Source organism: Mobula birostris, chromosome 2 (assembly GCF_030028105.1).
Source record: "Mobula birostris isolate sMobBir1 chromosome 2, sMobBir1.hap1, whole genome shotgun sequence".
Classification (NCBI taxonomy): domain Eukaryota; kingdom Metazoa; phylum Chordata; class Chondrichthyes; order Myliobatiformes; family Myliobatidae; genus Mobula; species Mobula birostris.
This window is the reverse complement of record NC_092371.1, coordinates 147,052,376-147,076,567: the sequence shown is the minus strand read 5'-3', so window position 1 is coordinate 147,076,567 and position 24,192 is coordinate 147,052,376. Positions and strand designations below refer to the sequence as shown.

At 37.7% G+C, this 24,192-nt stretch overlaps 1 protein-coding gene across 4 annotated transcripts in view; it reads left to right on the top strand.

Moving 5' to 3' along the window:
• Window positions 1-22,122, top strand: part of ttk (ttk protein kinase) — a 43,046-nt gene extending 20,924 nt beyond the window's left edge. Inside the window, exons 8-23 of one of the 4 annotated variants that reach the window (XM_072250144.1) lie at window positions 1,683-1,771; window positions 2,038-2,116; window positions 2,923-3,034; window positions 3,417-3,497; window positions 4,422-4,591; window positions 5,215-5,366; window positions 5,478-5,646; window positions 5,738-5,830; window positions 7,801-7,958; window positions 10,848-10,999; window positions 11,613-11,737; window positions 13,229-13,306; window positions 15,115-15,291; window positions 16,032-16,122; window positions 20,247-20,344; window positions 20,898-22,122. In XM_072250144.1, the coding sequence (XP_072106245.1) occupies window positions 1,683-1,771; window positions 2,038-2,116; window positions 2,923-3,034; window positions 3,417-3,497; window positions 4,422-4,591; window positions 5,215-5,366; window positions 5,478-5,646; window positions 5,738-5,830; window positions 7,801-7,958; window positions 10,848-10,999; window positions 11,613-11,737; window positions 13,229-13,306; window positions 15,115-15,291; window positions 16,032-16,122; window positions 20,247-20,344; window positions 20,898-20,975 (1,902 nt within the window). In that variant the 3' untranslated portion in view covers window positions 20,976-22,122. Of the gene's footprint in view, window positions 1-1,682; window positions 1,772-2,037; window positions 2,117-2,922; window positions 3,035-3,416; window positions 3,498-4,421; window positions 4,592-5,214; window positions 5,367-5,477; window positions 5,647-5,737; window positions 5,831-7,800; window positions 7,959-10,847; window positions 11,000-11,612; window positions 11,738-13,228; window positions 13,307-15,114; window positions 15,292-16,031; window positions 16,123-20,246; window positions 20,345-20,897 lie in introns of those variants that run through there. The other 3 variants (XM_072250154.1, XM_072250148.1, XM_072250153.1) reach the window with 3 other exon arrangements.
• The last annotated feature ends 2,070 nt before the right edge of the window (window positions 22,123-24,192 follow it).

Sequence of the window (24,192 nt, the reverse complement as noted above, 5' to 3'; positions counted from 1 at the left end):
TGAGCAAATAACATTCAGGATTGAAGTTGAGATAATGGAGTCAACGGCTACGAGGCCAGTCACAGCCGATCCAGGAGCTCATCAGTTGCATGTCATGTCCTTTGTTAGGTGCTGAGATGAAAAAACCTCGCGGAGCAGCGACCTGAAAACCAGACTGTCCCTCACTTCCACCCTGACCATTTATTCTAGCCTGGTGCTTAAATCAGCCAAACTGGGTCATTCCTGGCTCTCAGGCCCAGGCCCTGCCACTTCAATACGGTCTCAGGCCTGGAACCAGCCGCCTCGATTTGGCCTACAACTAACCTTTTCAATTCAGCCCGGTGCTTAAATCATTCAACCATAAGCTTGTTCCTCACTCTCAGGCCTGGGCCCCACTGCCTCGACTCTGTTTCGCTTCGGTTATGCCACCACGGAGTCTGCTCCAACAGGCAAGCATTGGCTCTTTCCCCACTCTCAGGCCCCGGCTCTGCCGCCTTGATTTGGCCCGTACACAGCAAGCCACAACCATGGTCCACCTATGAGACTTAAGTTCACACTGCAAAAATGCCAGGTCAGGTAGATGGTTCAAAAGCTAGACACCAAAAGGGAAGTTAGAGGCCACTGATTGCAGTGATCACTTTCGTGAAAGGGTGTGATTAAATAAGTAGTTAATAGTTGCTTTTGCTGCGAGCAAGTTGTTGCTGTGCTTCACCAGCGCCATTTTAAACTGGAATGGATTCAGAAGCATAAGGTTTCACATCCGCTGAGTGGTCTGGATTTTGTGATAAGCAGTGAAGTAACAGTACTGGTTTGTTTTGCAGTCTCTAAAGAAGTCGACTGGTTGCTGACCATACGTAGCCAGTGATCTCCTTATGGTTAGAATAACTAGAAAGACGCTTCTTAAGAGTATATCTTAAAAATGCAAATGTAGAAATTTCAAGTTGGGAGGAGAAATCTACTTAGCCTGAATGATGCTGTATCCTTTTCAGGCAAATGGCTAAGTTGAGAAAGGAAAAACAGAGAATCCTTGTCAACAGCTAGTGTACCTTCAGTGAGTGGGTGTTTGGGTCCAGAATCAGATTTCCAAGTCATCTTGACCCATAAGTAAATTTGCGTCAAGGAATAATTTTTGAATTGGGGAATCAGCAAAGAGGATGTCATCTTGAGCACTGCTCAGAATTTTCGCATGGATTCTGGTCCAAATTTGGCATCAAGTTCACACATGTTCTTTTACCTCGTGCATCTAAAATAATCTGAGCAGGAAAAAAACATTAAAAAAATCTCTAAAGCAAAGATCAGTGAGTAGTAATTATGGCACAAAGATCTTGTACTTTTAAATGCATCAATTCTAACATTTTCAGTTGTATTTGTTGTGTCATTTCAGAGGTTAATTTATGAACAGAAACTTCAAACTTAACCTTTTTGTTTTCAGTGCTGAGCCTTTATCTACAAAGCCAATGTATGTCGATTAATCATGCGAGTTGTAGTTGCATTTGGTCTGTTAAAAGTAGTGAATGCTTTTGGTCTATAAATTACACAAAATATAATCTGCTGTTGAATATGCAATGGTTATTGAATCTAGGTTAAACCACAATTATTATTTATACAATGTTGGCGGGTTAATATTTGTTGAAAAAGAACACTGACAGCTGCAAGTTCCAATTTAGCTGCCCTTCAACATAAAAAATCTTTTATTTTTCTAGATCTTGCAAGTAGATGGTGCCCTTTTTCAGCCAACAATAAGTGAAGCAGTGAGTGGCTCAAGGAGACTGGATGTTTCTTCTGTAAATATGTAAATATTAAACAAAATTATAATTATTTAACTAGTGAATTTAAGATGTATTTGAGAACAAGTTATTTCAAATGTATTGATGACAGTAGTTGAGATTTTTGGCATTTAGTGAATTGTGAAATACAGCAAACTAGTTACTAAATAACTTGTGGCAACATAACTCTAATAAAAAAACTTATAGCAATTAGAAGGCTTAAGTACTTCAAACTTTAAAATCTAATTGTATTTTATTTATTGGACAACATCTTGTTGTATTATTTTTTCAGTCAAACACGTCCAACTAAAACAACACATGCTCAGTTGTCAGCATTACCTGAAGAAGATTTGTGTGCTTCTGACTTGAAGGTAACTCATTTCACAACTTAAGTTATATTTTGCACCAATATTGTAGATAGATAGCCAAGACAGCTGAATACATTTGAGTCAGCTCCTTGTGAAGACATAACTTCTTATAAAACATACGGTTCTTGAGTGCTTCCAAATAATGTCATAATTGATATTGAAAACTTGCAATATTTCAGATAAACAATATAGTCTCTGCCTTTGTCATTGATTTGACTTCTTTGGTAGTACAAGTGTATGAAGTGGTATTATGTCAGAAAAGCTACAGGCTCTACTGTAGCTCTGGACAGATGAAAGGCAAATTCTGGACATTGATGCTTCTTGTACGTTTTTTCCAACACTTTATTGTTTCTATTCCAAAATTACTTTGTGCTCAGATGTAAATAATGCAATTTGGATTTGAGGTATTACTGACTTGTAGAGAATATCTAGGAAAAATAAAAATATCGAATCACAGAAATAATGAAAGCAGTAGTTTTACTTCCATTCACTAATTCATTTTCGTCAATAATCTAAAGTGTGTTTCTTATAATAGAAAAATAAATAAAATTGATAAATGTTTACCCAAAGGATGGTGAGCCTTCAGAATTCCTTACCTGCGAATGCTGTGAACACTTATTCACTGTTTAATATCTAAAAAAAATTATCTGTTATCTCTTTTGAATGTGGGTTAGTGCAAGAAGGTGGTGCTAAGGTAAAACAACTGAATAACAGGGCAGGCACAAACAGTTGAATAGCCTACTAGTGTTTCTATTATGTTCTGACAACCAAGTATTACAAATTAATTAATGCTTATTTTATACTTTTAGAATGGTTCATCTGGTATCAATTTCCCTGATTTGCAAAGTCCAACAGATAGTGGGAAAAATGACTCCCCCAGCTTTTCCTGTGGCAGACCATTTACTTTAAAAAAGCAAGGAGGTATGTGTTTTATAAAATCATCTAGTTTAACGTTATTGTCTTTAACATTATGTATTGATTATTAGTGAACATTGACAATGAAAGGATTATTTTACATTTTTTAGTATTTGGCAGAATGAAAGGGATATACATACACTTTATGGTCCACTAGCTGAGGGCTAAAGGCGTTACAATCTGAAATTTAAACACCATTAGTTTATATGGTGGTGAAGTGGAAAAAAGATGGTTATTTATTTATTTTTTTAAATCCAGGGAGGCAGATGCCTGCTGGCAAAGTCAGGTAGCCATACAGGAACAACACTAGCATGGAGAACATGGGAAAAGACAGGATAACTTTAACTGTTCCTTGTGTGTATATGCCTCACATTTTAACCTTTTTTAGATGTGATTCCTGAAAGTCAGATTCCTCAAGACTCTGAAAAACCAGTATCTGAAGTGAGACGAGAACAGCTGGATCCAGCAGGTACATGACTTCTTATAGATAGAAGCAGCAGGAATTATTCCTTTATTGAAATTTAACTCCCAAAAACAGCTGACAACGAAGTTCCAAATCGATCTGATTAAATGCCAGATCTCTAGTTTGTAGTTGTAACCTACCAATACAGAACAGAACTTTCTCCTGGGTGATTGGTTTAGCAGCCAGTATCCACAACATACATATTTGGCTGCTGAATGGTTTAGCAGCCAGTATCCACAACATACATATTTGGCTGCTGAATCCACACACACGTTCGGCAAGACCTATCATTTACAAATGAAAGATTCTGGGTCAATATAAAGCCACCTTTCTTTCTTCCTGTAATTATTATGGCTAGTGTATTACTCCATTTATTCTGCTTCAATATACTAGACGTTCTCTTTTCAACATTTTCAAATTTTATTGCAACACCACTAAATGGTGCTACTTGCAGTTTTTGAGCTTTGTATTTGAAAATTTTTTGGCTTTTCAAAATCATTGGATTGGCTTACTATTTAAGTTCATTTGTGACATTTAATATATTGTCTGCTTTTATCTTAAATGTGAATGAAGTTATTTTTTTCTGCATTGACTGTCAAAGGCTATTGTATGTGCTTTTATTGATTCATTTTTGGCTTGCAGTAATGGCAGTTCATGATCATGTTTTCTGGAAATTAAGTGCAATAATGGATATGTAAATATGATTTGAAGGGAAAAGAGGGGAGGAAATGTATTTGTTTATTATTTTTTCAAAGTCTTCCATTGTGGGAAATTGATATTCCATGTTAACACCATGTATGTGGCGTGTTCAGCTTTATGTTACGGACTCTTCTGTGAAACTAATGGTGAATTTAAAAAACATATCATGCAGTTCATTCGTAATGTACCAAAATTAAATGCATAAGTATGATTCTATTTTTATTCTTTCAGCAATTCCTGATCAAATTAAGGTCAAATGTGGGAAAAAGTCTGGCAACCTTAAAGAGAAGGAATTGGAGGAACTTAAGTTGCACAATGTTAATGTGGAAAAGAAACAAGAATGTCCTGCTGTGAAGGGGAAAGAGATGTTCAGCAGTGGTTTTGATTACATGTCACCCGAGGTTTTTGTATTTATTGCTTACTTTGTTTTTCATTTCTTAGTTCATTTTGTGCAGACTAGAACTAATATTTTATTGCGCCTTTACAATTTTATGGTCTTTTTGATTTTTGTAGTCACTGTAATGTTTGGAATGCCAAACCTGATGATTAGGTGAAATTAGAGGTCAGGTTTATGTGTAAGATAATTGATCTTTCATATTAATTATCAATTCCAAGGTTTTGATTGTTAATGATCAGAAGATCTAAATGAAATCTGAAAGAAATGTTCCTCACACAGAAGATGATGTGTATATGGAGCGAGATGCCAAGGAAAGTGGTTAAGAGTGTAATAAAACATTTAGAAGACATTTAGCCAGGTATACAGATAAGAAATATTTAGAAGGAAATAGAACTAGCCTAGATCAACATCTTTGTTGAATTGGATGAGTTGGGCCAAAAGGCACGTGTCCATACTGTTTTACTGTACGACTATAATTCTGATGGGCTTCATTAATTAAACTTAATAATTACTAACCTCTCTTCTACTAAAATTGGTAGCTATTCTGGAATTATAAATGAGAGAATTAATAAAGGAACACTACACAAAATTCTTAAGTGAAATGTATTAATTATTATTTGATTTAAGTCACAGACAAGTGAAGCAACATTGAAGAAGGCTGGTGTAATGCTTGCTCCAAAGAAATTTCTATCCAATAACGGTGTTGGTAAAAGTGCTGTTTCAAAAGTGTCTGTTTGTCAGACACCAAACACTAAAATGACCCATAGCTATGCAGGCAGGTAATGATAATTTCTGCTAAATGATAACATATGCAATAGTTGCTTAAGGCTGGTTTTGTGCCGCCTTTGTACTTAATCTCTAATGTGTAGTACTCTGGTTTTTGTTTCAAGTTCACAGACACCAATTGTGAGCAAATCTGCAATGGTACAGGTTTCAACTCCAAACAACTTTACTCCAGTTTCCCAGTTTTCCACCAATTTTCCACCAACTGCAGCAACACCACAGCAGCTTTGTCAGTTTCAGCAATATGGATCTTCTCAATTTCTGCAGCAGCTGGGGGTAATAATGTATTTCACTTTTTAAACACAGTATGTAACTTTGAAGCTAAGCTGTTATGAGTTTAACATGTTGTGTTGTTTTGTTTGGTTAGGTTGCAGGGGCGTTTTCCACCAATGAAAGTATTGTAGTTAAAAAGAAAATCTACACCATAATAAAATTACTGGGAACAGGAGGGTCAAGTAAGGTAATCTGCAATTAATTCGTTCACCAAATTTTAAATGACTTGCAGCAGCTGGCTGTAGTATTGAGTTCAAGGGCTTGTATGTTTAAGCTAGATCAATGCAACATTTTTAGTCAAGAAAAGATCACAGGTAAGTTCATATCCATTCGAATATTTTATTTTCAGTGTGAATAACTCATGCAGTAAATCTTGTGATGCATGTAGAAACAATGGAAGTGCTGAACTGTTAACTCGATGCTGCAGTAGAAGACTTGAAGACTTTAGGACCATTCTTAAAAGAAACTGCAATGGTCTGAATGCTCAGTTGTAATTGTCGTGATTGTAGATTTGAATTGTGTGGTTGTTCAGCTTTCCGAACAAGAAATTACTTTTCAACAGGTGAAATAAATGAGTAGTGCAGCCTGGATTTAAAGTAGCTGAAAGGATCAGAAGCAGAATTAACTGAAAAAAATAACTCAGATCCCTTAAGATCACTGCTAAGACAGGTTTCATTTGAAATGTATGACCTGATGGCACAAACCAGGGTAGAATTTTGACATGGACACCTGACCAAAAACAAACAAAAAGCATGTTTGGAAGATATAATGTCCTGCAACTGGTAGATCCCCTCAATTTAATGCTGGTAAATCAAGGAAATGGGAGGCCATAGGTTTTGTTGGATAGGATTATGAAAGAATTCTTAAGGTACTGAAAAATTCTTGACAACTGCGATACATGCGCATAAATTTTCTGTGGTATGGCAAGTTGAAAGTGTTAAAAAAAATTAATGTCTCTTGCAGTAGAGGGTTTTGAGTTCAAAAGGAAATTAAAATCTTTACGGCATGTCCTGGGCTTCAGCTTGTATATCCTGTATGTTTAGATTTACTAGACTTTTGCGAAAGACTTCAGTTAAGAGATGCAAGAACTTGGGGTTGGTCTCCTTCCAACAGTAAAGATTCAGGAAATGTTAATTGTTGAAAATCATGTAAAGGGTTTTGGAGATTTTCTTTTAAAAGGAAAGATTGTTTCCATTGGCAGAGGGGGTTAGTAACCACAGGATGCTTATTTATTATTGGTATAAGAAATCTTCTGCTGAGATGGTTAAAGTAGAATAGCTAATCAACAAAAGAAAAATAGGAATGGAGAGCAGAACAGTGGAACGAAGCCGTTACAGTGCCGATAAAAAGTATTCACGCTCCTTGGATATTTTCATGTTTTGTTGTTGTACTGTACTGTAGCTATATCAAAGATTGTATTCTCCATCACTTTGTCAGGTCATTTATCTGATAGAAGTTTAAACAAGGCTGGTCGTTGTCCCCATTTCTTAGGATCAGTAAGCTTATAGGTGGCATGGATGTCCTCCAACACCTTATATTCGGTCTGGGTAGCCTCCAACCTGATGGCATGAACATTGACTTCTCTAACTTCCACTAATGCCCCAACTCCCCCTCGTACCCCATCCGTTATTTATTGATATACACACATTCTTTCTCTCTCTCTCCTTTTTCTCCCTCTGTCCCTCTGACTATACCCCTTGCCCATCCTCTGGGTTCCCACCCCCCCTTCTCCCTGGGCCTCCTGTCCCGTGATCCTCTCATATCCCTTTTGCCAATCACCTGTCCAGCTCTTGGCTCCATCCCTCCCCCTCCTGTCTTCTCCTATCATTTTGGATCTCCCCCTCCCCCTCCCACTTTCAAATCTCTTACTAGCTCTTCCTTCAGTTAGTCCTGACGAAGGGTCTCGGCCCGAAATGTCGACTGTACCTCTTCCTAGAAATGCTGCCTCGCCTGCTGCGTTCACCAGCAACTTTGATGTGTGTTGCTTGAATTTCCAGCATCTGCAGAATTCCTCGTGTTTGCGGTAGAAAAGTTAAAGGAGTTTTCATGGGTGGTAGAGTTGAAATGTAGTGTTTCTGTTTAAATCTGGGTGCAGATTGAAGGAACTGAATTAGAAGCATTCTTTATCTGGACAGTATACTGTTTTATTCTTACCAGGTATACCAAGTTTTAGATCGGAAGAAACAGCTGTACGCTGTTAAGCAAGTGAACCTGGAAAATGCAGATGAACAGGCAATAGCTGGCTACAAGGATGAAATTGAATTCTTGAAACGTCTACAACCATACAGTGACAAGATAATCAAGCTCTTTGATTAGTGAGTAGTTTTTTTAGTAAGCTTGATTACTTTGTAGCTTGTTGAAATTTGGCTTTGTGTATTATGTAATATCTTCTGTGCTAGCAGCAATGTGAGAACATGGTGATGAAATACAAACTCCAAAGCAGGGGAATTAAAATCCAAGGGCAAGCTACTCAGGTGGTGTTGGGTTTTATAAGTTGTAGTCAAAATTAATGATGCTAACATCGAAGCACATTTTTAAAATTGTAGCTGGGGCAGGCATGTGGCTCCTTAAACTTGCTTTGTTATTCAATACTATGGTCAATCCGCAAATATATCCACTTTAAATAAATACATTAATTACTTCTCAGTTAAACGGTAGTTTGATCTTTTTAACTATTTCCATGATACTGGCTAATTGGGGCAGCTGCTTAATTGGGCAATATGTACTGGTCCTGATGTGACCCAATTAACTGGAATCTACTGTATTATATTTTCATACAGTTGTCAATGTTGACTTCATTACCTTGCAACAATGGATAACATTTCCCATGTTCTTCATTTTGCAGTTGTATTATAAAATAATTTTTCCATTGCTTAAAATTGTTTGTACCTCTAGATGTCCCAGCTTGCTTTTTATCCCAAGTGCCATGCTTGAATTCAAAACAACAATCTGTCATGGTATAATCACTATTTACACGGATTTGTCATTGTGGTATCTAATTAGCAGTAACCATGTAATCTATGTCTGTACATGGCATGCTATTTTGGGACAGTGTCTCTCTCAAATGCCCAGTGAATTGACCAGACCATTTTCTTAGCTTGATTTGTTCAAAATAAATGAAGATGATCAATGGCTGCAAAACATTCATTTTAAACTCTCCCAATAATATGAGTGAGGTTGATGTTCTGGAGCATGTTGATATTAAGGGAGAGGAGGTGTTGGAGTTGTTAAAATACATTAGGACGGGTAAGTCCCCGGGGCCGGACGGAATATTCCCCAGGCTGCTCCACGAGGCGAGGGAAGAGATTACTGAGCCTCTGGCTAGGATCTTTATGTCCTCGTTCTCCACGGAAATGGTACCAGAGGATTGGAGGGAGGCGAATGTTGTCCCCTTGTTCAAAAAGGGTAGTAGGGACAGTCCGAGTAATTATAGACCAGTGAGCCTTACGTCTGTGGTGGGAAAACTGTTGGAAAAGATTCTTAGAGATAGGATCTCTGGGCATTTAGAGAATCATGGTCTGATCAGGGACAGTCAGCATGGCTTTGTGAAGGGCAGATTGTGTCCAACAAGTCTGATAGAGTTCTTTGAGGAGTTGACCAGACATATAGATGAGGGTAGCGCAGTGGATGTGATCTACATGGATTTTAGTAAGGCATTTGACAAGGTTCCACATGGTAGGCTTATTCAGAAAGTCAGAAGGCATGGGATCCAGTGAAGTTTGGCCAGCTGGATTCAGAATTGGCTTGCCTGCAGAAGGCAGAGGGTCGTGGTGGAGGGAGTACATTCGGATTGGAGGGTTGTGACCAGTGGTGTCCCACAAGGATCGGTTCTGGGACCTCTACTTTTCGTGATTTTTATTAATGACCTGGATGTCGGGGTAGAAGGGTAGGTTGGCAAGTTTACAGACGACACAAAGGTTGGTAGTGTTGTAGATAGTGTCGAGGATTGTCGAAGATTGCAGAGAGACATTGATAGGATGCAGAAGTGGGCTGAGAAGTGGCAGATGGAGTTCAACCCAGAGAAGTGTGAGGTGGTACACTTTGGAAGGACAAACTCCAAGGCAGAGTACAAAGTAAGTGGCAGGATACTTTGTAGTGTGGAGGAGCAGAGGGATCTGGGGGTATGTGTCCACAGATCCCTGAAATTTGCCTCACAGGTAGATAGGGTAGTTAAGAAAGCTTATGGGGTGTTAGCTTTCATAAGTCGAGGGATAGAGTTTAAGAGTCGCGAGGTAATGATGCAGCTCTATAAAACTCTGGTTAGGCCACACTTGGAGTACTGTGTCCAGTTCTGGTCACCTCACTATAGGAAGGATGTGGAAGCATTGGAAAGGGTACAGAGGAGAGCTACCAGGATGCTGCCTGGTTTAGAGAGTATGGATTATGATCAGAGAGTAAGGGAGCTCGGGCTTTACTCTTTGGAGAGAAGGAGGATGAGAGGAGACATGATAGAGGTGTACAAGATGATAAGAGGAATAGATAGAGTGGACAGCCAGTGCCTCTTCCCCAGGGCACCACTGCTCTATACAAGAGGACATGGCTTTAAGGTAAGGGGTGGGAAGTTCAAGGGGGATATTAGAGGAAGGTTTTTTACTCAGAGAGTGGTTGGTGTGTGGAATGCACTGCCTGAGTCAGTGGTGGAGCCAGATACATTAGTGAAAATTAAGAGACTACTAGACAGGTATATGGAGGAATTTAAGGTGGGGGGTTATATGGGAGGCAGGGTTTGAGGGTCGGCACAACATTGTGGGCCGAAAGGCCTGTACTGTGCTGTACTATTCTATTCTATTCTATTTCCTAAATATATTTTGTTTTGCTTTTTTTTTGTAGGCTGTAGCTTCTACTATAATTTTTCTACTTTTTGATCAAACTATTAGATGCTGCCCTATTAAATTCTGCAGTTACTTGGTATAAAATGTATTAATAAACATATGTGGCTATGTTAAAAACAATATATTATACATGTTCTGCTTTAACTTGTAAGGGAGCCAGATGTATTGCTCTTCTCAATGACTTTGTTGGGAGCATCCTGTTGGTTCCCTTACGACCAATGGACAACTCTGCCCAAATGGCTGAACTTTTCCTCTACCCAGGCAAAGACTTATCCTTCCCCTTTGACCAGCTGCTCTCCATTATCCCACCCCTCCCTGTCATCTCCACTGTCTTGTGTTTTTAAAACATTCAAATTTATTTGTTTAATACAGTGAGGTCACAGACAATTGTATCTACATGGTGATGGAATGTGGTAACATAGATTTGAACACTTTGCTGCGAAGGAAAAAGGTAATCAATCCACTGGAGCGCAAACTATATTGGGAAAATATGTTGAAAGCTGTTCACACAATTCATCAGCATGGTAAGTGTTAGTTTAGATTACCTTTAACATAAATGGACAGTTGTTTCTGAACCTCATTTTTTTTAAATAACTCATTTAGTAATTGTGAACGTTGACATCTCATTTTAGAAACCTATTTGATTTACCATAATTCATAGAAAATAATCTGATATCCTTTTCTGGTTTAGCTTCTGTGTTTGCATATAGATCAATGTAGATGACTGTTCAAAAGTTCTTTCCTACCCAATGCAATAAGCATATACAGCCATTCATCTCTGTGCAACAGGAGAACACGAATCATAGTACAATGGTCTGTTTTATTATTTCGTAGTGTGTTTTTAAATGTTGCTGCTGTAACAAAATAATTTCCCACTCAGGATCAATAAAGTACTTAATATTATTATTTACAGCCTCGTAGAAACTAACTTGTCCTGCAGTTTGGTTAGTCAATGGCATTAACAGAAAGTGATATTATTTACTTAACTCAAACTGTTACACCCAATTTAGAGAGCTTGCAGAGATCTAAATTAAATTTACTGGAGTATGCATTTTATTCAGCATGATTTATGGGCATTTCAAAGTTGTTGTAAATTCATCCTTGGCATATAAGAAAGCATTTTGTTTTTCTTTTAAGGTATTATTCATAGTGACCTGAAACCAGCTAATTTTCTGATGGTTGAGGGAATGCTGAAGTTAATAGATTTTGGCATTGCAAATGAGATACAACCAGATGTGACAAGTATTAGTAAAGATGCATTGGTGAGTATTGCAGAGTTTTACAAAGAATTTGGTGGCTTGATATGTAGCCATGTGTGCTAATTGTATAAAATACTAATCACTATTTGGGTTGACTACTTTAGTGGGGAGAGGTTCAATCTTGACCACTAATGCTGCTTGTAGAATTTGCACATTTTCACCATATGACAGCATAAATTTTCTGCAGATGCTCCAATTTCTTCCATCTAAAAAAAAATGTGTGTTATGAGGTTAAACAGCCATTGTAAATTTCTCCTGGAATACGTGAGTGGTAGAATCTTTGGGGGAGGTGGCTTGAAGTTTGAAAGAATTCATGGGAATATGAGAATAAAATAAGTTAGAGTAGCATTAGTGTAAAAATGGGTGCATGGTGTTGGCTCGGAAGTACCGAGCAGTTTCTCATTGGCATGGGTCTGAGGAAGTTTTGGGTTGGTGTAATGTGTAGATGGTAAGAGATTGCTTCTAAAACAGGAGATATGGATATGTTTCCTTGCTGTATCTCTCTGACTTATATGCACAGCTTTTTTTTTAAAAAAAAGAGAACTGAAAGAAAACTTCAGTCTAAAACAGTAACACTTTTTCTCTTTCAGCATTGTTTGACTCACTGAGCACTGCAGCACTTTACATCCTTTTAAATTTATACTTTAGCAAGTGTTTTTACTTTTGGTAATTCAAAATGAATTTTTACATCTCAAGAAAATCTGGAATTCTACAACACAGTTTTCAATCAAACAGATATCCATACCTCCTGTTTTAGAAGCAATCTCTTACCATCTACACATTACACCAACCCAAAACTTCCTCGGACCCGTGCCAATTAGAAACCACTATATGAAATTGAATTCTGCCATGTGCTGGTACATAGATTTGAGCAAATTGTAAGAAAAACAATGTACTGCAAAAACATGCAGTGCCTAGTCCATCATTGAATTATAAAAGGAGATTAAATGACTGAGGTTTTCCCTTTTTGTTGGAAAGAATGTGTTGATAGTATGCTTTTAGTTAGCCTGCAGGTCACTGTTGGGCAAGGTGTAGCATCTGCTTAGCCCCACCAATCAGGGTCCCATAAAGCCATGGGAGCAGGTCGTGGATGGTCGTATGAGCAGTTGGGTCATATCATAAGTCCTGGTTACTGTACATGACCACTGATACCAGGCAGACAATCTCTGAAGAGTATTGATATTGGCTGGGGTCACCTGTCTTGTAAAGACATTGCCTAGAAGAAGGCAATGGTAAACGACTTCCATAGAAAAATTTGCCAAGAACAATCTTGGTCACGGAAGGACTATGGTAAACTATGTCATACACCACGGCACATAATAAATGAACAAATTGTTTTGCTTTTCTTGTCTTAAGTACACATAAGTACAAAGCTGCCACAACATCTGAAGGAATTTAACAGGAAAAGAAAGAACATTAAAAATGTGATCATGATACGGTTTTAAGCCTGATGAGTATTCTGAGATTGTTTCACTAATGTTATATCTCTCTCAGGTGGGCACAATAAATTTCATGGCACCTGAAACCATTAAGGGTATTTCCTCCAATGGTGAAAGTAGGCATAGGTCAAAGGTAAGAACTGTTGCCTACATATTCTATATTGAATAGTTGCATCTACGCATGTTAATATATATTTTACTATTTGGTAGTTGAAACTATTAGAAAAATTGTCCTTGTGTTTTGAAAATGAATTACTGGTTTACAATAAAAACTTGTGGGGAATGGCAGAAAGGTAAAGAGCATTCTGATCTGCCACAGATAGGGACCAATGAATAAAGAATTAATGAGGATTTTGACTTAAGTGTCCATTTGGAAGAAATTGTAATGAGAGAGGGATATTAGTGAGTAGGAGCTTTCTGGAATAATTAGAGAGGTGAAAGATTACAAAAGATTGAAAATATTTTAGGTACAAGGGCGAAGAAGGGAAAAATGGCAACTAATAATCTAGGACTTGAGTAAAAGTGTGCAGATTGCTGTTGTGTTGCAAGGACTGGGGTAAGAACACATGGGTAACTGTTGCTGTGATGTGAGAAAGATGGAATGTCAGACTGAGAACAGCAAATGTAATAGTCTGTGCATCAGGCAGCGTTGATAAATAAGTGACATTTAGGCAAGTATATGAAGGCTGGGGTGACCTCAAGAAGATCACTCTCATTTAATTATTTACTTCAGGTTTGGCCAATTTTCTTTGGCAGCCAAAGTATGTAAAAATAGTGAATTAAATAGATGTTATACAAGTATGAATATAGAGTTTCTAATGTGAATCAGGTTTATTATCCTTGACATATGCCATGAAATTTGTTTTGTGGCAGCAGTACAGTATAATACATTTAAAAAAAACTACAAGAAATGTAGAAAAAAATAGTGTGGGTGGGGGGTAGCGTTCATGGTTCATTTAGAAATCTGATGACGTTGTTCTTTAAACATTGGGTGTGTGTTTTCAGGCTCCTGTATGTCCTTCCTGACTGTGTACTGGAAAATTAAATGTAAAAACTAATTACAAAAAGACACATTTAAGAAGATATATTTAAATTCTCGACAAAAGTGCATTCCATTAGAAAATAATTGCTCTATGCAGAATGATCAATCCGTGGTAAATTAATGAAGTTAATGATGTATCACATTGGAAGAGAAGGGATGTTTCTGGGATGTGCTTTGCAGCCTAGGTGACACAACCTTATTCAGAGGTGAAGGCGCAGTTTGCAGAACCTTGGTTCAATCCACAGGAATGGAATGGTCAATTAGTCACTCAAGTGAGATCAAAACAGTTGGAACCTCATTTCTGGAACCTTGGTTCAGTGAGCTAGGGCTTTTCCCTTTGGAGTGATTGAGGGATGAGAGCTGATTTGATAGATGTGTACAAGATGACAAGAGGCATGGATAGAGTGGACAGCTAGTGACTTTTTTCTAATGAAGTCACACCAGTAATTTCTGTTTTCCTCAGCTCATTCCACCCTATCATTTGACTGGGTGTCCATTGCTGCCTCCTTTACAAGTCACGTGGATGCCCTCTCTTGATCTGTTTCTTTCAGACAACAGCCCCTCCCCTATTCCTTCACTCCCATAGACTGTCCTCTGCTTCCAATTTATACTGTCTTATGTTTTACACTGGCAGATCTCTCTCCCAGCTTGATGACAGCCTCTTCTCTCCCCTATTCCAGGTATATGTAAAACAGAGTTTGATAGTCTTTTGACCAAGAAAGGAATCGAAGGTTATGGGAGAAGGCAATAGAAAAGGGTTGGGAGGGAATAATAGACAATCCATGATTGAATGTCAGAGTAAAGTCAGGGCTCAATGGCTGAATTCTGTTCCTATGTCTTATGTCTTTACAAGAAGTATACGTAGAATAATTCAAAGTTCATTGTGTACTTCATTACAGATAAGTCCAAAGAGTGATGTGTGGTCTCTAGGCTGCATCTTGTACTACATGACTTATGGAAAGACTCCTTTTCAGCACCTTACAAACCAGATCAGCAAATTACAGGCTATTACAGACCTAAACCATGAAATTCAATTCCCTGCTATTGCAGAACAGGATCTGCTTGATGTACTGAAGGTAAATAGTTTTCTATCAAATAATAAAAAGAAACATAGGGCGTGGGAGAACTTGTACTGAGCAGTAGATATTTGAGCCAAAGGAAGATGCTCTATTGTTGCAGTTGTGTGGAGCAGTGATTTGGCTTTGAGTTGGTCATGAATGTAAGGGAAACCTTTTGTCCTTCAAACTTCCACATATTAAACATTCCAAAATTTAGCTGGCCGCTATTGAGTCTGATGTTGTAATCTATTTACAACTTATGGTGCAGTGAATATCAATGTGTTAACTACGAGGGGTGATTGATAAGTTTGTGGCCTAAGGTAGAAGCAGTCAATTTTAGAAAACCTAGCACATTTATTTTCCCTACATTTACATACTTAGTCCAGCGGTCGTGGAGCATACGAATCCCTTCTTTGTAGAAGCTGGCATCTTGGACCTCCAGAAAGTGGCTGGGGATGGGGGGTGATTGATAAGTTCGTGGCCTAAGGTAGAAGGAGATGAGTTATTACTTCAAACGTTCTGCATAATCACTCAAAGAATTGAACTGCACGTGCATGTAACGAGAGCTGCATAACTCATCTTCTTCTACCTTAGGCCACGAACTTATCAATCGCCCCTCATATTTGTGAGGAAAACATTTACTGTTGAAAATTTTTCATTTCAAAGTCAAGGTCTGCATTTGTATCATGGCTGGTAATCTAGAAGTATTGTGTGGTCTCTGCTTACTGCACAAATTGAAACTTATTTCATATCGATAGAAATGCTTGTTACGGAATCCAAAGGAAAGGATATCTGTTTCGGCACTACTTGAACATCCTTATGTACATCTCCAAGTTCAACAGCAATCAGGTAGGTCACACAAACAAAACTGCAAAGAGTCAATTTAATTTTGAACTCTGTAAGCAAAGGATGCAGATTAAAGATGTTTTGCAAAGAAAAAGGTTTTCTCTTTATTTTCAGAGTTATGGTCTTGAAGACACTGATTGAAAATGTAACTCATTATGAACCTTCAAAGAGGAATTTAAATAGAATGAAAAGGTGGGGGGGGGGTGGAGGTCTAACTAGCGGTCTTTTAAAAAAAAAAACTGCACCAGGTACGATAGGCTAACGTGGACTGTAAATTCAATGACTTATACATTTTAATGTAAAAACACATACAATATGTCAAGAGAAGAAACCAGGCTCAGTCATCTAACAGATATAGCATTTACTATGGTTTTTGTTCCTGGGGGAATGCTTTCAGAAAATGTAACCAGTAGAAAATTTGAATTGGCAAGTCATCCCAAAATTTCTGAAAATTTTCATCCAATTTCATACTTCAAAAGATTCAACTAGAATAAAATGACCAATGTTTAGAATAAGTTAGACAATAATTTCTACTAAGGTGCTGAAGCTCATGTGGAACCCCAAAGGCAAGTTTTCAAGAGCAGACTAAAGTGTGGAACATGAGCCTTTCCCTAAATTCTTGAAAATGTGTGGTAAAAAGAACACAAGAGTCACCGGTTATGTTCAAAGACAAATAAGGGGAACCCCTATTTTGTATACCAAGCTAACATGCAGATAAAACAAACAATTGGAATCTGAGTTAACTTAGCAAAGTTACTCTCCTGGGCATCAGTGGTTTAGTTCCACAGATTCGTTAAGCAGCAATCTAACATCATGCTCATGGGTTTTGATGTTTCCCTTTTTCCAAAGAGGGAAGATTAGAAGGATGGCATTGTGGGAACAGTTGGGGGAGAGAATGCTCTAAGCTTTCAACATTGATTACATACTTCATGAAATCTCATGGTGTTAAATCAGCCATGGGTAAGCAAATCTTATGTGGCCACCAGTGTATAAGTGCAAAATGTATTTAATTTGGTGAAGTATATCATCTGTTTAAGAAGTGGCATAGTAGCACCACTGGTGAGTCAGCTGGCCAAATGCTAAAGGAGAACTGTCAAACTGGACTGTATCAATGGAATAAGTTATAACCTCGTCAACACTCTTGCAGCCCTTCTTCTGAAGACCAGGAGGACTTTTGTTGTGTGGTATTAAAATCATTTTGCTAAATAGAACAAATTAATCTTAGATATAGCACCCCAGGATCTGTAAGCTCAATCAACATATCCCTCAGTTTATCATCACTTTATACTTTATTGTCGCTAAACAATTGGTACTAGAATGTATAATCATCACAGCGATATTTGATTCTGCGCTTCCCACTCCCTGGATTACAAATATTAAATATTAAAAATAGTTAAAATCAGTAAATATTAAAAATTTAAATTATAAATCATAAATAGAAAATAGAAGAATGGGAAGTAAGGTAGTGCAAAAAAAAAAAACCGAGAGGCAGGTCCGGATATTTGGAGGGTACGGCCCAGATCTGGGTCAGGATCCGCTCAGCAGTCTTATCACAGTTGGAAAGAAGCTGTTCCCAAATCTGGCCGTATGAGTCTTCAAGCTCCTGAGCCTTCTCCCGGAGGGAAGAGGGACAAAAAGTGTGTTGGCTGGGTGGGTCGTGTCCTTCATTATCCTGGCAGCACTGCTCTGACAGTTATTAATTATCATTAATCAAGAGGACCAATTCTAGTTTGTTAATGTAGAGGACCATGTCAAAGGCAGGGAAAAACAAATAAAGTAAGTCTGTTTAAACACCTCATTTAAAAATGTTTAGTTTTATTTTATTAGTAGGTATGATGCTTAGGATTTATTAGGGATGTCCTACTACTTGGACTACAGAAAACTATATTGGGGAATTTAAGGCTTTGAAAATGGTCTTGCAAGAATTTCCAATTTTAAATAAATTATTTATCAAGTATTTCTTTATTTTAAGGAAATTAAAAGTTTGGAGATCATTTGTAGAGTCTGAGGTGTGTAAAATAATTAAGGGGCTATATTTGTGAAGATTGGACTAAGTGGACTAATGAAGACAGTAAGTCATCTTAATAAGAGGCAAAGAGAATATTGTTTGGTTATCTACTGAATAATGGATCTCTGAAATAGTTTACTACCTCTGGCCAGTGCGGCTTTTCTGTATGCTTTAAAAGGAAGGCTAGATGCTTTGTACAAGATACACCATATATGAGGATCTGTTTCAGTAATCAAAGAAATTGGAGAGCAATTTTCTCTTTAATTTTAAATAGCCTGAATTTTTATTAATCAATGATTTTCATTTGTGAAACCTTTTCACAATGAGGATATTTCAAAGCACTTTAGTGGAATAGCCAATGTAGGAAGTAGGAAATGTGGAAAGGAATTTGTGTACCCCAAGCTTCAATAAACATCCATGTTCTATTGGTCAAAATAACTGTTTGTGATGTGCATCTTCTATAGATACACATTGGAAAGGAACATCCATTATCAAAAACCCCCCACCATTCAGGCTTTGCCCTTTTCTCGCTACTAAGATTGGGTAGGAGGAGCAAGAGCTTTAGGATTTGCAGCACCAGGTTCAGAAACAGTTATTGCCTTACAATTATTGGGTTCCTGAGTCTGTGTGGATAATTTATTCATGAATACTCTGCAAAGCTTTTATGATCTACAAAGTCACTTTCAAGGACACTTCATAACTCCTGATCTCAGTATTTTTAGATTCATAGAACACCATAGCAGAAAAAAGGCCTTTAGCCTATCTAATCTATACTGAATTATTAATCTGCCTCGTCCCATTGACCTACCTGGACCATAGCCCTTCAAACCCCACCTGTCTATGTGCATATCTATCCAAATTTCTCTTAAATGTTGAAATGTAACCTGCATACACCACTTAAACTGGCAGTTCGTTCCACACTCTCACCACCCTCTGGGTGAAGAAGTTCCCCATCATGTTTCCCTTAAACATTTCACCTTTCACTCAACCCATGATCTCTAGTCGTAGTCTCACCCAAAATCTCAATGGGGAAAAACCTGCTGGCAACATCCTTATAAATTTTCTCTGCACTCTTTCAATCTTATTGACATCTTTCCTGTAGGTAGGTGACCAAAACTGCACATAACACTCCAAATTGGGCCTCATCAATGTCTTATTCAACTTCAGCAAAACATCCCAACTCCTGCACTCAATACTTTGATTTATGAAGGCCAATGTATAAAAAACACTCTACGATCCTGTCTACCTCTGACACCATTTTCAAGGAATTATGGATCTGTATTCCCAAATCCCTATGTTCTACTGCGCTCAGCACCCCACCGCTCACTGTGTAACTTGTCCCAAAAGCTTGTCATCCCAAAGTGCAACACTTCACACTTGTCCGCATTAAAATCCGCCTGCCATTTTTTTGTGCAGTTTGTCTTTTGGTGTTAATATGAAATTTTTATAAAATTCCGTTGTATTTTTTCTTGTAACTGGCTGCAAGAAAATGAGTCTTAAGGTAGTGTCTGGTGATATTTACTGTATGTACTTTGATAATAAATTTACAGTCAACATTAACACACCTCAGAAATGTGTGCTTAGCCCATTGCTGTACTCTTTCTACACCCATGACTGTGTGGCTCAAATGCCATCCATCAGCCTGCTGATGATGCAACCATTGTTGGCAGAACTTCATGGTGACAAGTGCGATCTTTTGCATTCACCTGGTAGTGCTGATCAAATGCTTGTCTTATTCAAATGATAGCATCTCCAGTCATGTGTTTTTCCTTTTAATACTGCATTGAAATGCCAGTGTAGATATTTGCTCATTTCTTAAATGGGATTTGAGCTTACAATCTTCTCTGAATTGAATGACATTTGTAATATAATTGTTCTTGTAAAGGTGGGTATGAGCTCTGCACAGGTACAGGATATGTTAAAAACATGAAATTTTGCAAAAATGTTTACTACTGTACCTAGCATTTGAATACAAAACAGTAAGAGTTTGTATCTGAGTGAAGGTTATGAGCTTGAAATACTAAAATAAATGTAGACAGTCTCTGATTTGAAATTAAAGAAACAATTTTGTAAGAGGAATGTACTGAATTTGGATTATTGGATATTTTATTTTGCACAGTAATGGAACCCAACAAGGAATCCAGAAAAGAGATGCATCACATCTTAAGTCAGTTGGTAGCTTTGAATTCACCAAACAGCATCACTAGGGCAACCAGGGTAAGTCGTATCATACACTTTATCAAATATTTTGAATTTGTGATTATTGCAAATTAGTTAAATATTTACCTTTTAATGAATAGATAGTAGCTTGCAGTGTATTTTGAAAGAAGAGTAACAAATACCTGGAATTCCTCGATTCCATAAATAAAGATGCATTGCAAATTTGAGTGCTGTAGATGTTTTGTACATTATATCACCCCAGTTCAACTGATTTCCACAACAGATTGGCTGAAATAGTATCATTGCTTAGACTGAGAATTCACCAGTTCTTTATTTTTCAGTTTGCACTCAATATGCCAAAAATGAGTGTAACCTATGAACTGTATTTTTTTTTTATCACTGCTTGTATGATTCTTGGCTGTTTGGCATCAGCATAATGCACAGTATATCAAAACCATCATAAATAGAAGTTTGTGTATTGTACCCACATCTGACTTTCATCCTTTTTACTCAGGGTTTGTGTCATTGATTGCATATTTGATTCTGTTTCATCACTGCCAAGGTGTTCAATACTTGTCATGCATAACTCTTAATTCTCATTTGTTTTTAGGCCTTGTGGGAACAGTGTAACAAAGGCCATGATCTTGATGTATCTGCTTTCATGAAACCATCCCAGCACAATTTATAGCAGATATAATGTTGTATTCCTCCAATGAAAAATGTTGATCAAGACAGGGAAAAGCAGATTCTTTGGACTGGACTTTGGATCCTGCAATTAAAAGAAATGTGTAGAATAATAGAACATTGATAAGATCCTTTAGAAACTGTCATACAAGTGTGTTGCTGCTACTGGTTTGTATAGCCTGTTTGTGTAATATCCCAACATTTTGTCTAGAAAATGTCTAATCTTTATCTGTAGTAGCAGTAGTATACAAGACAGCTGATCTACAAAGGGGAAAGACTAAGGTAGCAACCACAAACTTACTAATGTTTTTAAAATGCACATTATTCATGGTGTTTTCAAATCTAGTAATGTTTTTCAAGTGCTTCCACATCAGATTTAGAAGTTGAGGCTGAATAGAATCCATTCTATTTCATTAATCTTGGAAGACCAGTTGCTATTGCACCTACGCGTTCCTTTTTATGTTTTATGATAATTTTGGGTAGAGTTCCTGTTGTTGGAGCTAAATGGGGACCATCCAAATTATTTCTTGTACAGATACCATAGAGTACATTTCAATCTTTTTTCAGTTAGAATTTAACACAAGCACCAGAGTTACAAAAAAAAACTTCTAATGCATCGTGTTACTTTCACACTTGAAGCTTCAGAGCTGAAATTTGTTCAATTCGTTGATATTTGAACTGTTTAAAGAGAAATACTGTGTTTTTTTGTAAGATTAATGTTTGTAATGTACCTTCCAGCTAACACTATACACAATGCTGAGTTGATCTGTAAATACTTTTGATTATGCCATTTATTAAAATTGATCTGTGCTGGATACGTAGTACTGTTTTTTAAAAAAGAAATACTCTTGGCTTAAAGTATGTTGTGATTTAACTAATTCCAATTGATACCAATGTACATTACCAAGTTTATAAATGCAAATAAAAAACTTACAGAAAGTGAATTGTACTTAAAGCTAGTTGTCTGAGATGAATTTGTCAAAAATGTCCTGTGTAGTGGTTATAGCTACAGTATGTCTTGTAATAGCTATTCCTTGTGAAACTTGCAAGAACTGAATATATGATTCAGTCATTGTAGAATTTCTTAAGTGATTTATGGTAACTTTAAATTGATCCCTTCAGGAGACTACTTAACGAATTACTTTGCTTGTGCTTTCCCTCCATTTAAATAACTGTTAATACCAGTACTTTACATTGATTGAATTTTGTCATGCAAATGTAACATTAGTAAAGAATTAACAATTTGTAGCAACATTTGCTTAAAATGATGATTTAATTCTGTTTTGAAAGATTCCCTGTTACTGTGAGCAGTTTATTTTGCACTTAAAGGTGTAAATTGATAGCTAAAATATCAATTAAAACAATCAGCTATTTTCTTTTACTTGAGCGTTTTGCTAATAGTTATGCAGCAAGGGAAGAGGCCTTTCGGTCCAATTGGTCCATGCCAACCAAAATGCCTTATCAAAGCTAGTCCTGTTTTGCCAGTGTTTGGTGAATAACCTAAATCTTTCCATTCCATTTAACTGTCCAACTGCATCTGGCAGCTTATTCCACATATACCTTTTGGGGGGTGGGGGGTCTGTCATTGCCTCTCCAATTCCTCTTAAATATTTCCCTTCCTTGGATTAAATCTATGCCCTTTAGTTCTTGATTTCTTCAACTCTGAGAAAAAGACAATGCATTCATCCTGTCTTTGCTCCTCATAATTTTATACACCTTTATAAGCTCCAAGGAGTAAAGTCTTAGCCTGTCCAGTCTCGTCCCATAACTCAGTCCCTCGAGTACTGTAACATCCTTTGGAATTCTTTCTGCCCTCTTTCAGGTTTAATACAGCAGGGTTACTAAAACTGAACAAAATACTCCAAGTGTGTCCTCACCAATGTCCTTATGATGGCGCCATGACCTAACAACTTTTATACTGTTCGAACTGATGAATGCCAGGCTGCCTGCTATAAACTGCCTTCACCACCCCGTCTACCTGTGACTTCACTTTCAGCTAACACTGAAGATGTACAATGGAAAATGTAGATGAATTCTAGAATTGAGGTTAAAAGTTGAAATCAAGGTTACATTTGACAGTGTATCCTGACAGAAATCATTTCCAATTTCATGAATGGGGTGAAGTACTTTATGGCTAATTTATTGTGACAGCGGATGAATAATTTTTTCCTATTTTTGAGACCAACAACAGGTCTACAGTGTACACAATCTCAATGGCTGTCCACTCAGCTTTAGAACACTTAGACATGCATCAGGCTGCTGTTTCAGATTTAGCCCAGTGTTCAACATAGTCATCCTCTCAGTGCTAATCAACTAAAGACTTAAGTGTGGACTTCAGGAAGGTGCAGGCTGACCACTCCTCACTGTACATAAACAGATCCTCCATGGAGAGTTAGGTGCACTAAGAATCTGGCAGTGCACATAATGGACCATCTCACCCGGTTGCTCCTCAATACCACTTTGGCAGAAAAGCACAGCAGCATCTCCACTTCCTGAGGAGATCGTAGCGAGTGGGGTTCCACCACCTGCCCCATTCCCAATCTAACCAACTGCGTCACTGTCTGGTATGGGAATCGCAAGGCATCTCACTGCAAGACCCTACAAAGATTGCAAGGGCTGCTAGAAGATTGGGGTCTCTCTTCCATCCATCAGAGATATTTATCAGGAATGCTGTGTACATAGGGCCTTTAGCATTGTCAAGGATGCCTCCCATCCATTCCACAGGGACCTGAAGCATGGGAAACAGCTTTATTTCTCAGGCTGTGTGATTACTGAACTCCCCGCCACTATCCAGATCTCCAAACCTATGAAGTGCCTCTAGCGTTATACTGTTTCTTTTTAACTTGTTATTAATGCACCTTATGTTAAATTTCAATCTTCTGAAATATATTTTAATATATGTAAATTTGTGGTAATATTACTTTGTGTTGTGTGAGTTATATGTACTATGTTGTGCACCTTGGTTTGGCAGAATGTTGTTTGGCAGTATATGTGTATACTGTTAGAAACATAGAAAACCTACAGCACAGCACAATACAGGCCCTTCAGCCCCCAATGCTGTGCCGAACATGCACTGAGTTTATAAATTACCTAGGGTTACCCATAGCCCTCTACTTTTCTAAGCTCCACGTACCTATCCAGGAATCTCTTAAAAGACCCTATTGTATCCACTTCCACCACCGGCGCTGGCAGCCCATTCCACACACTTACCACTCGGAGTG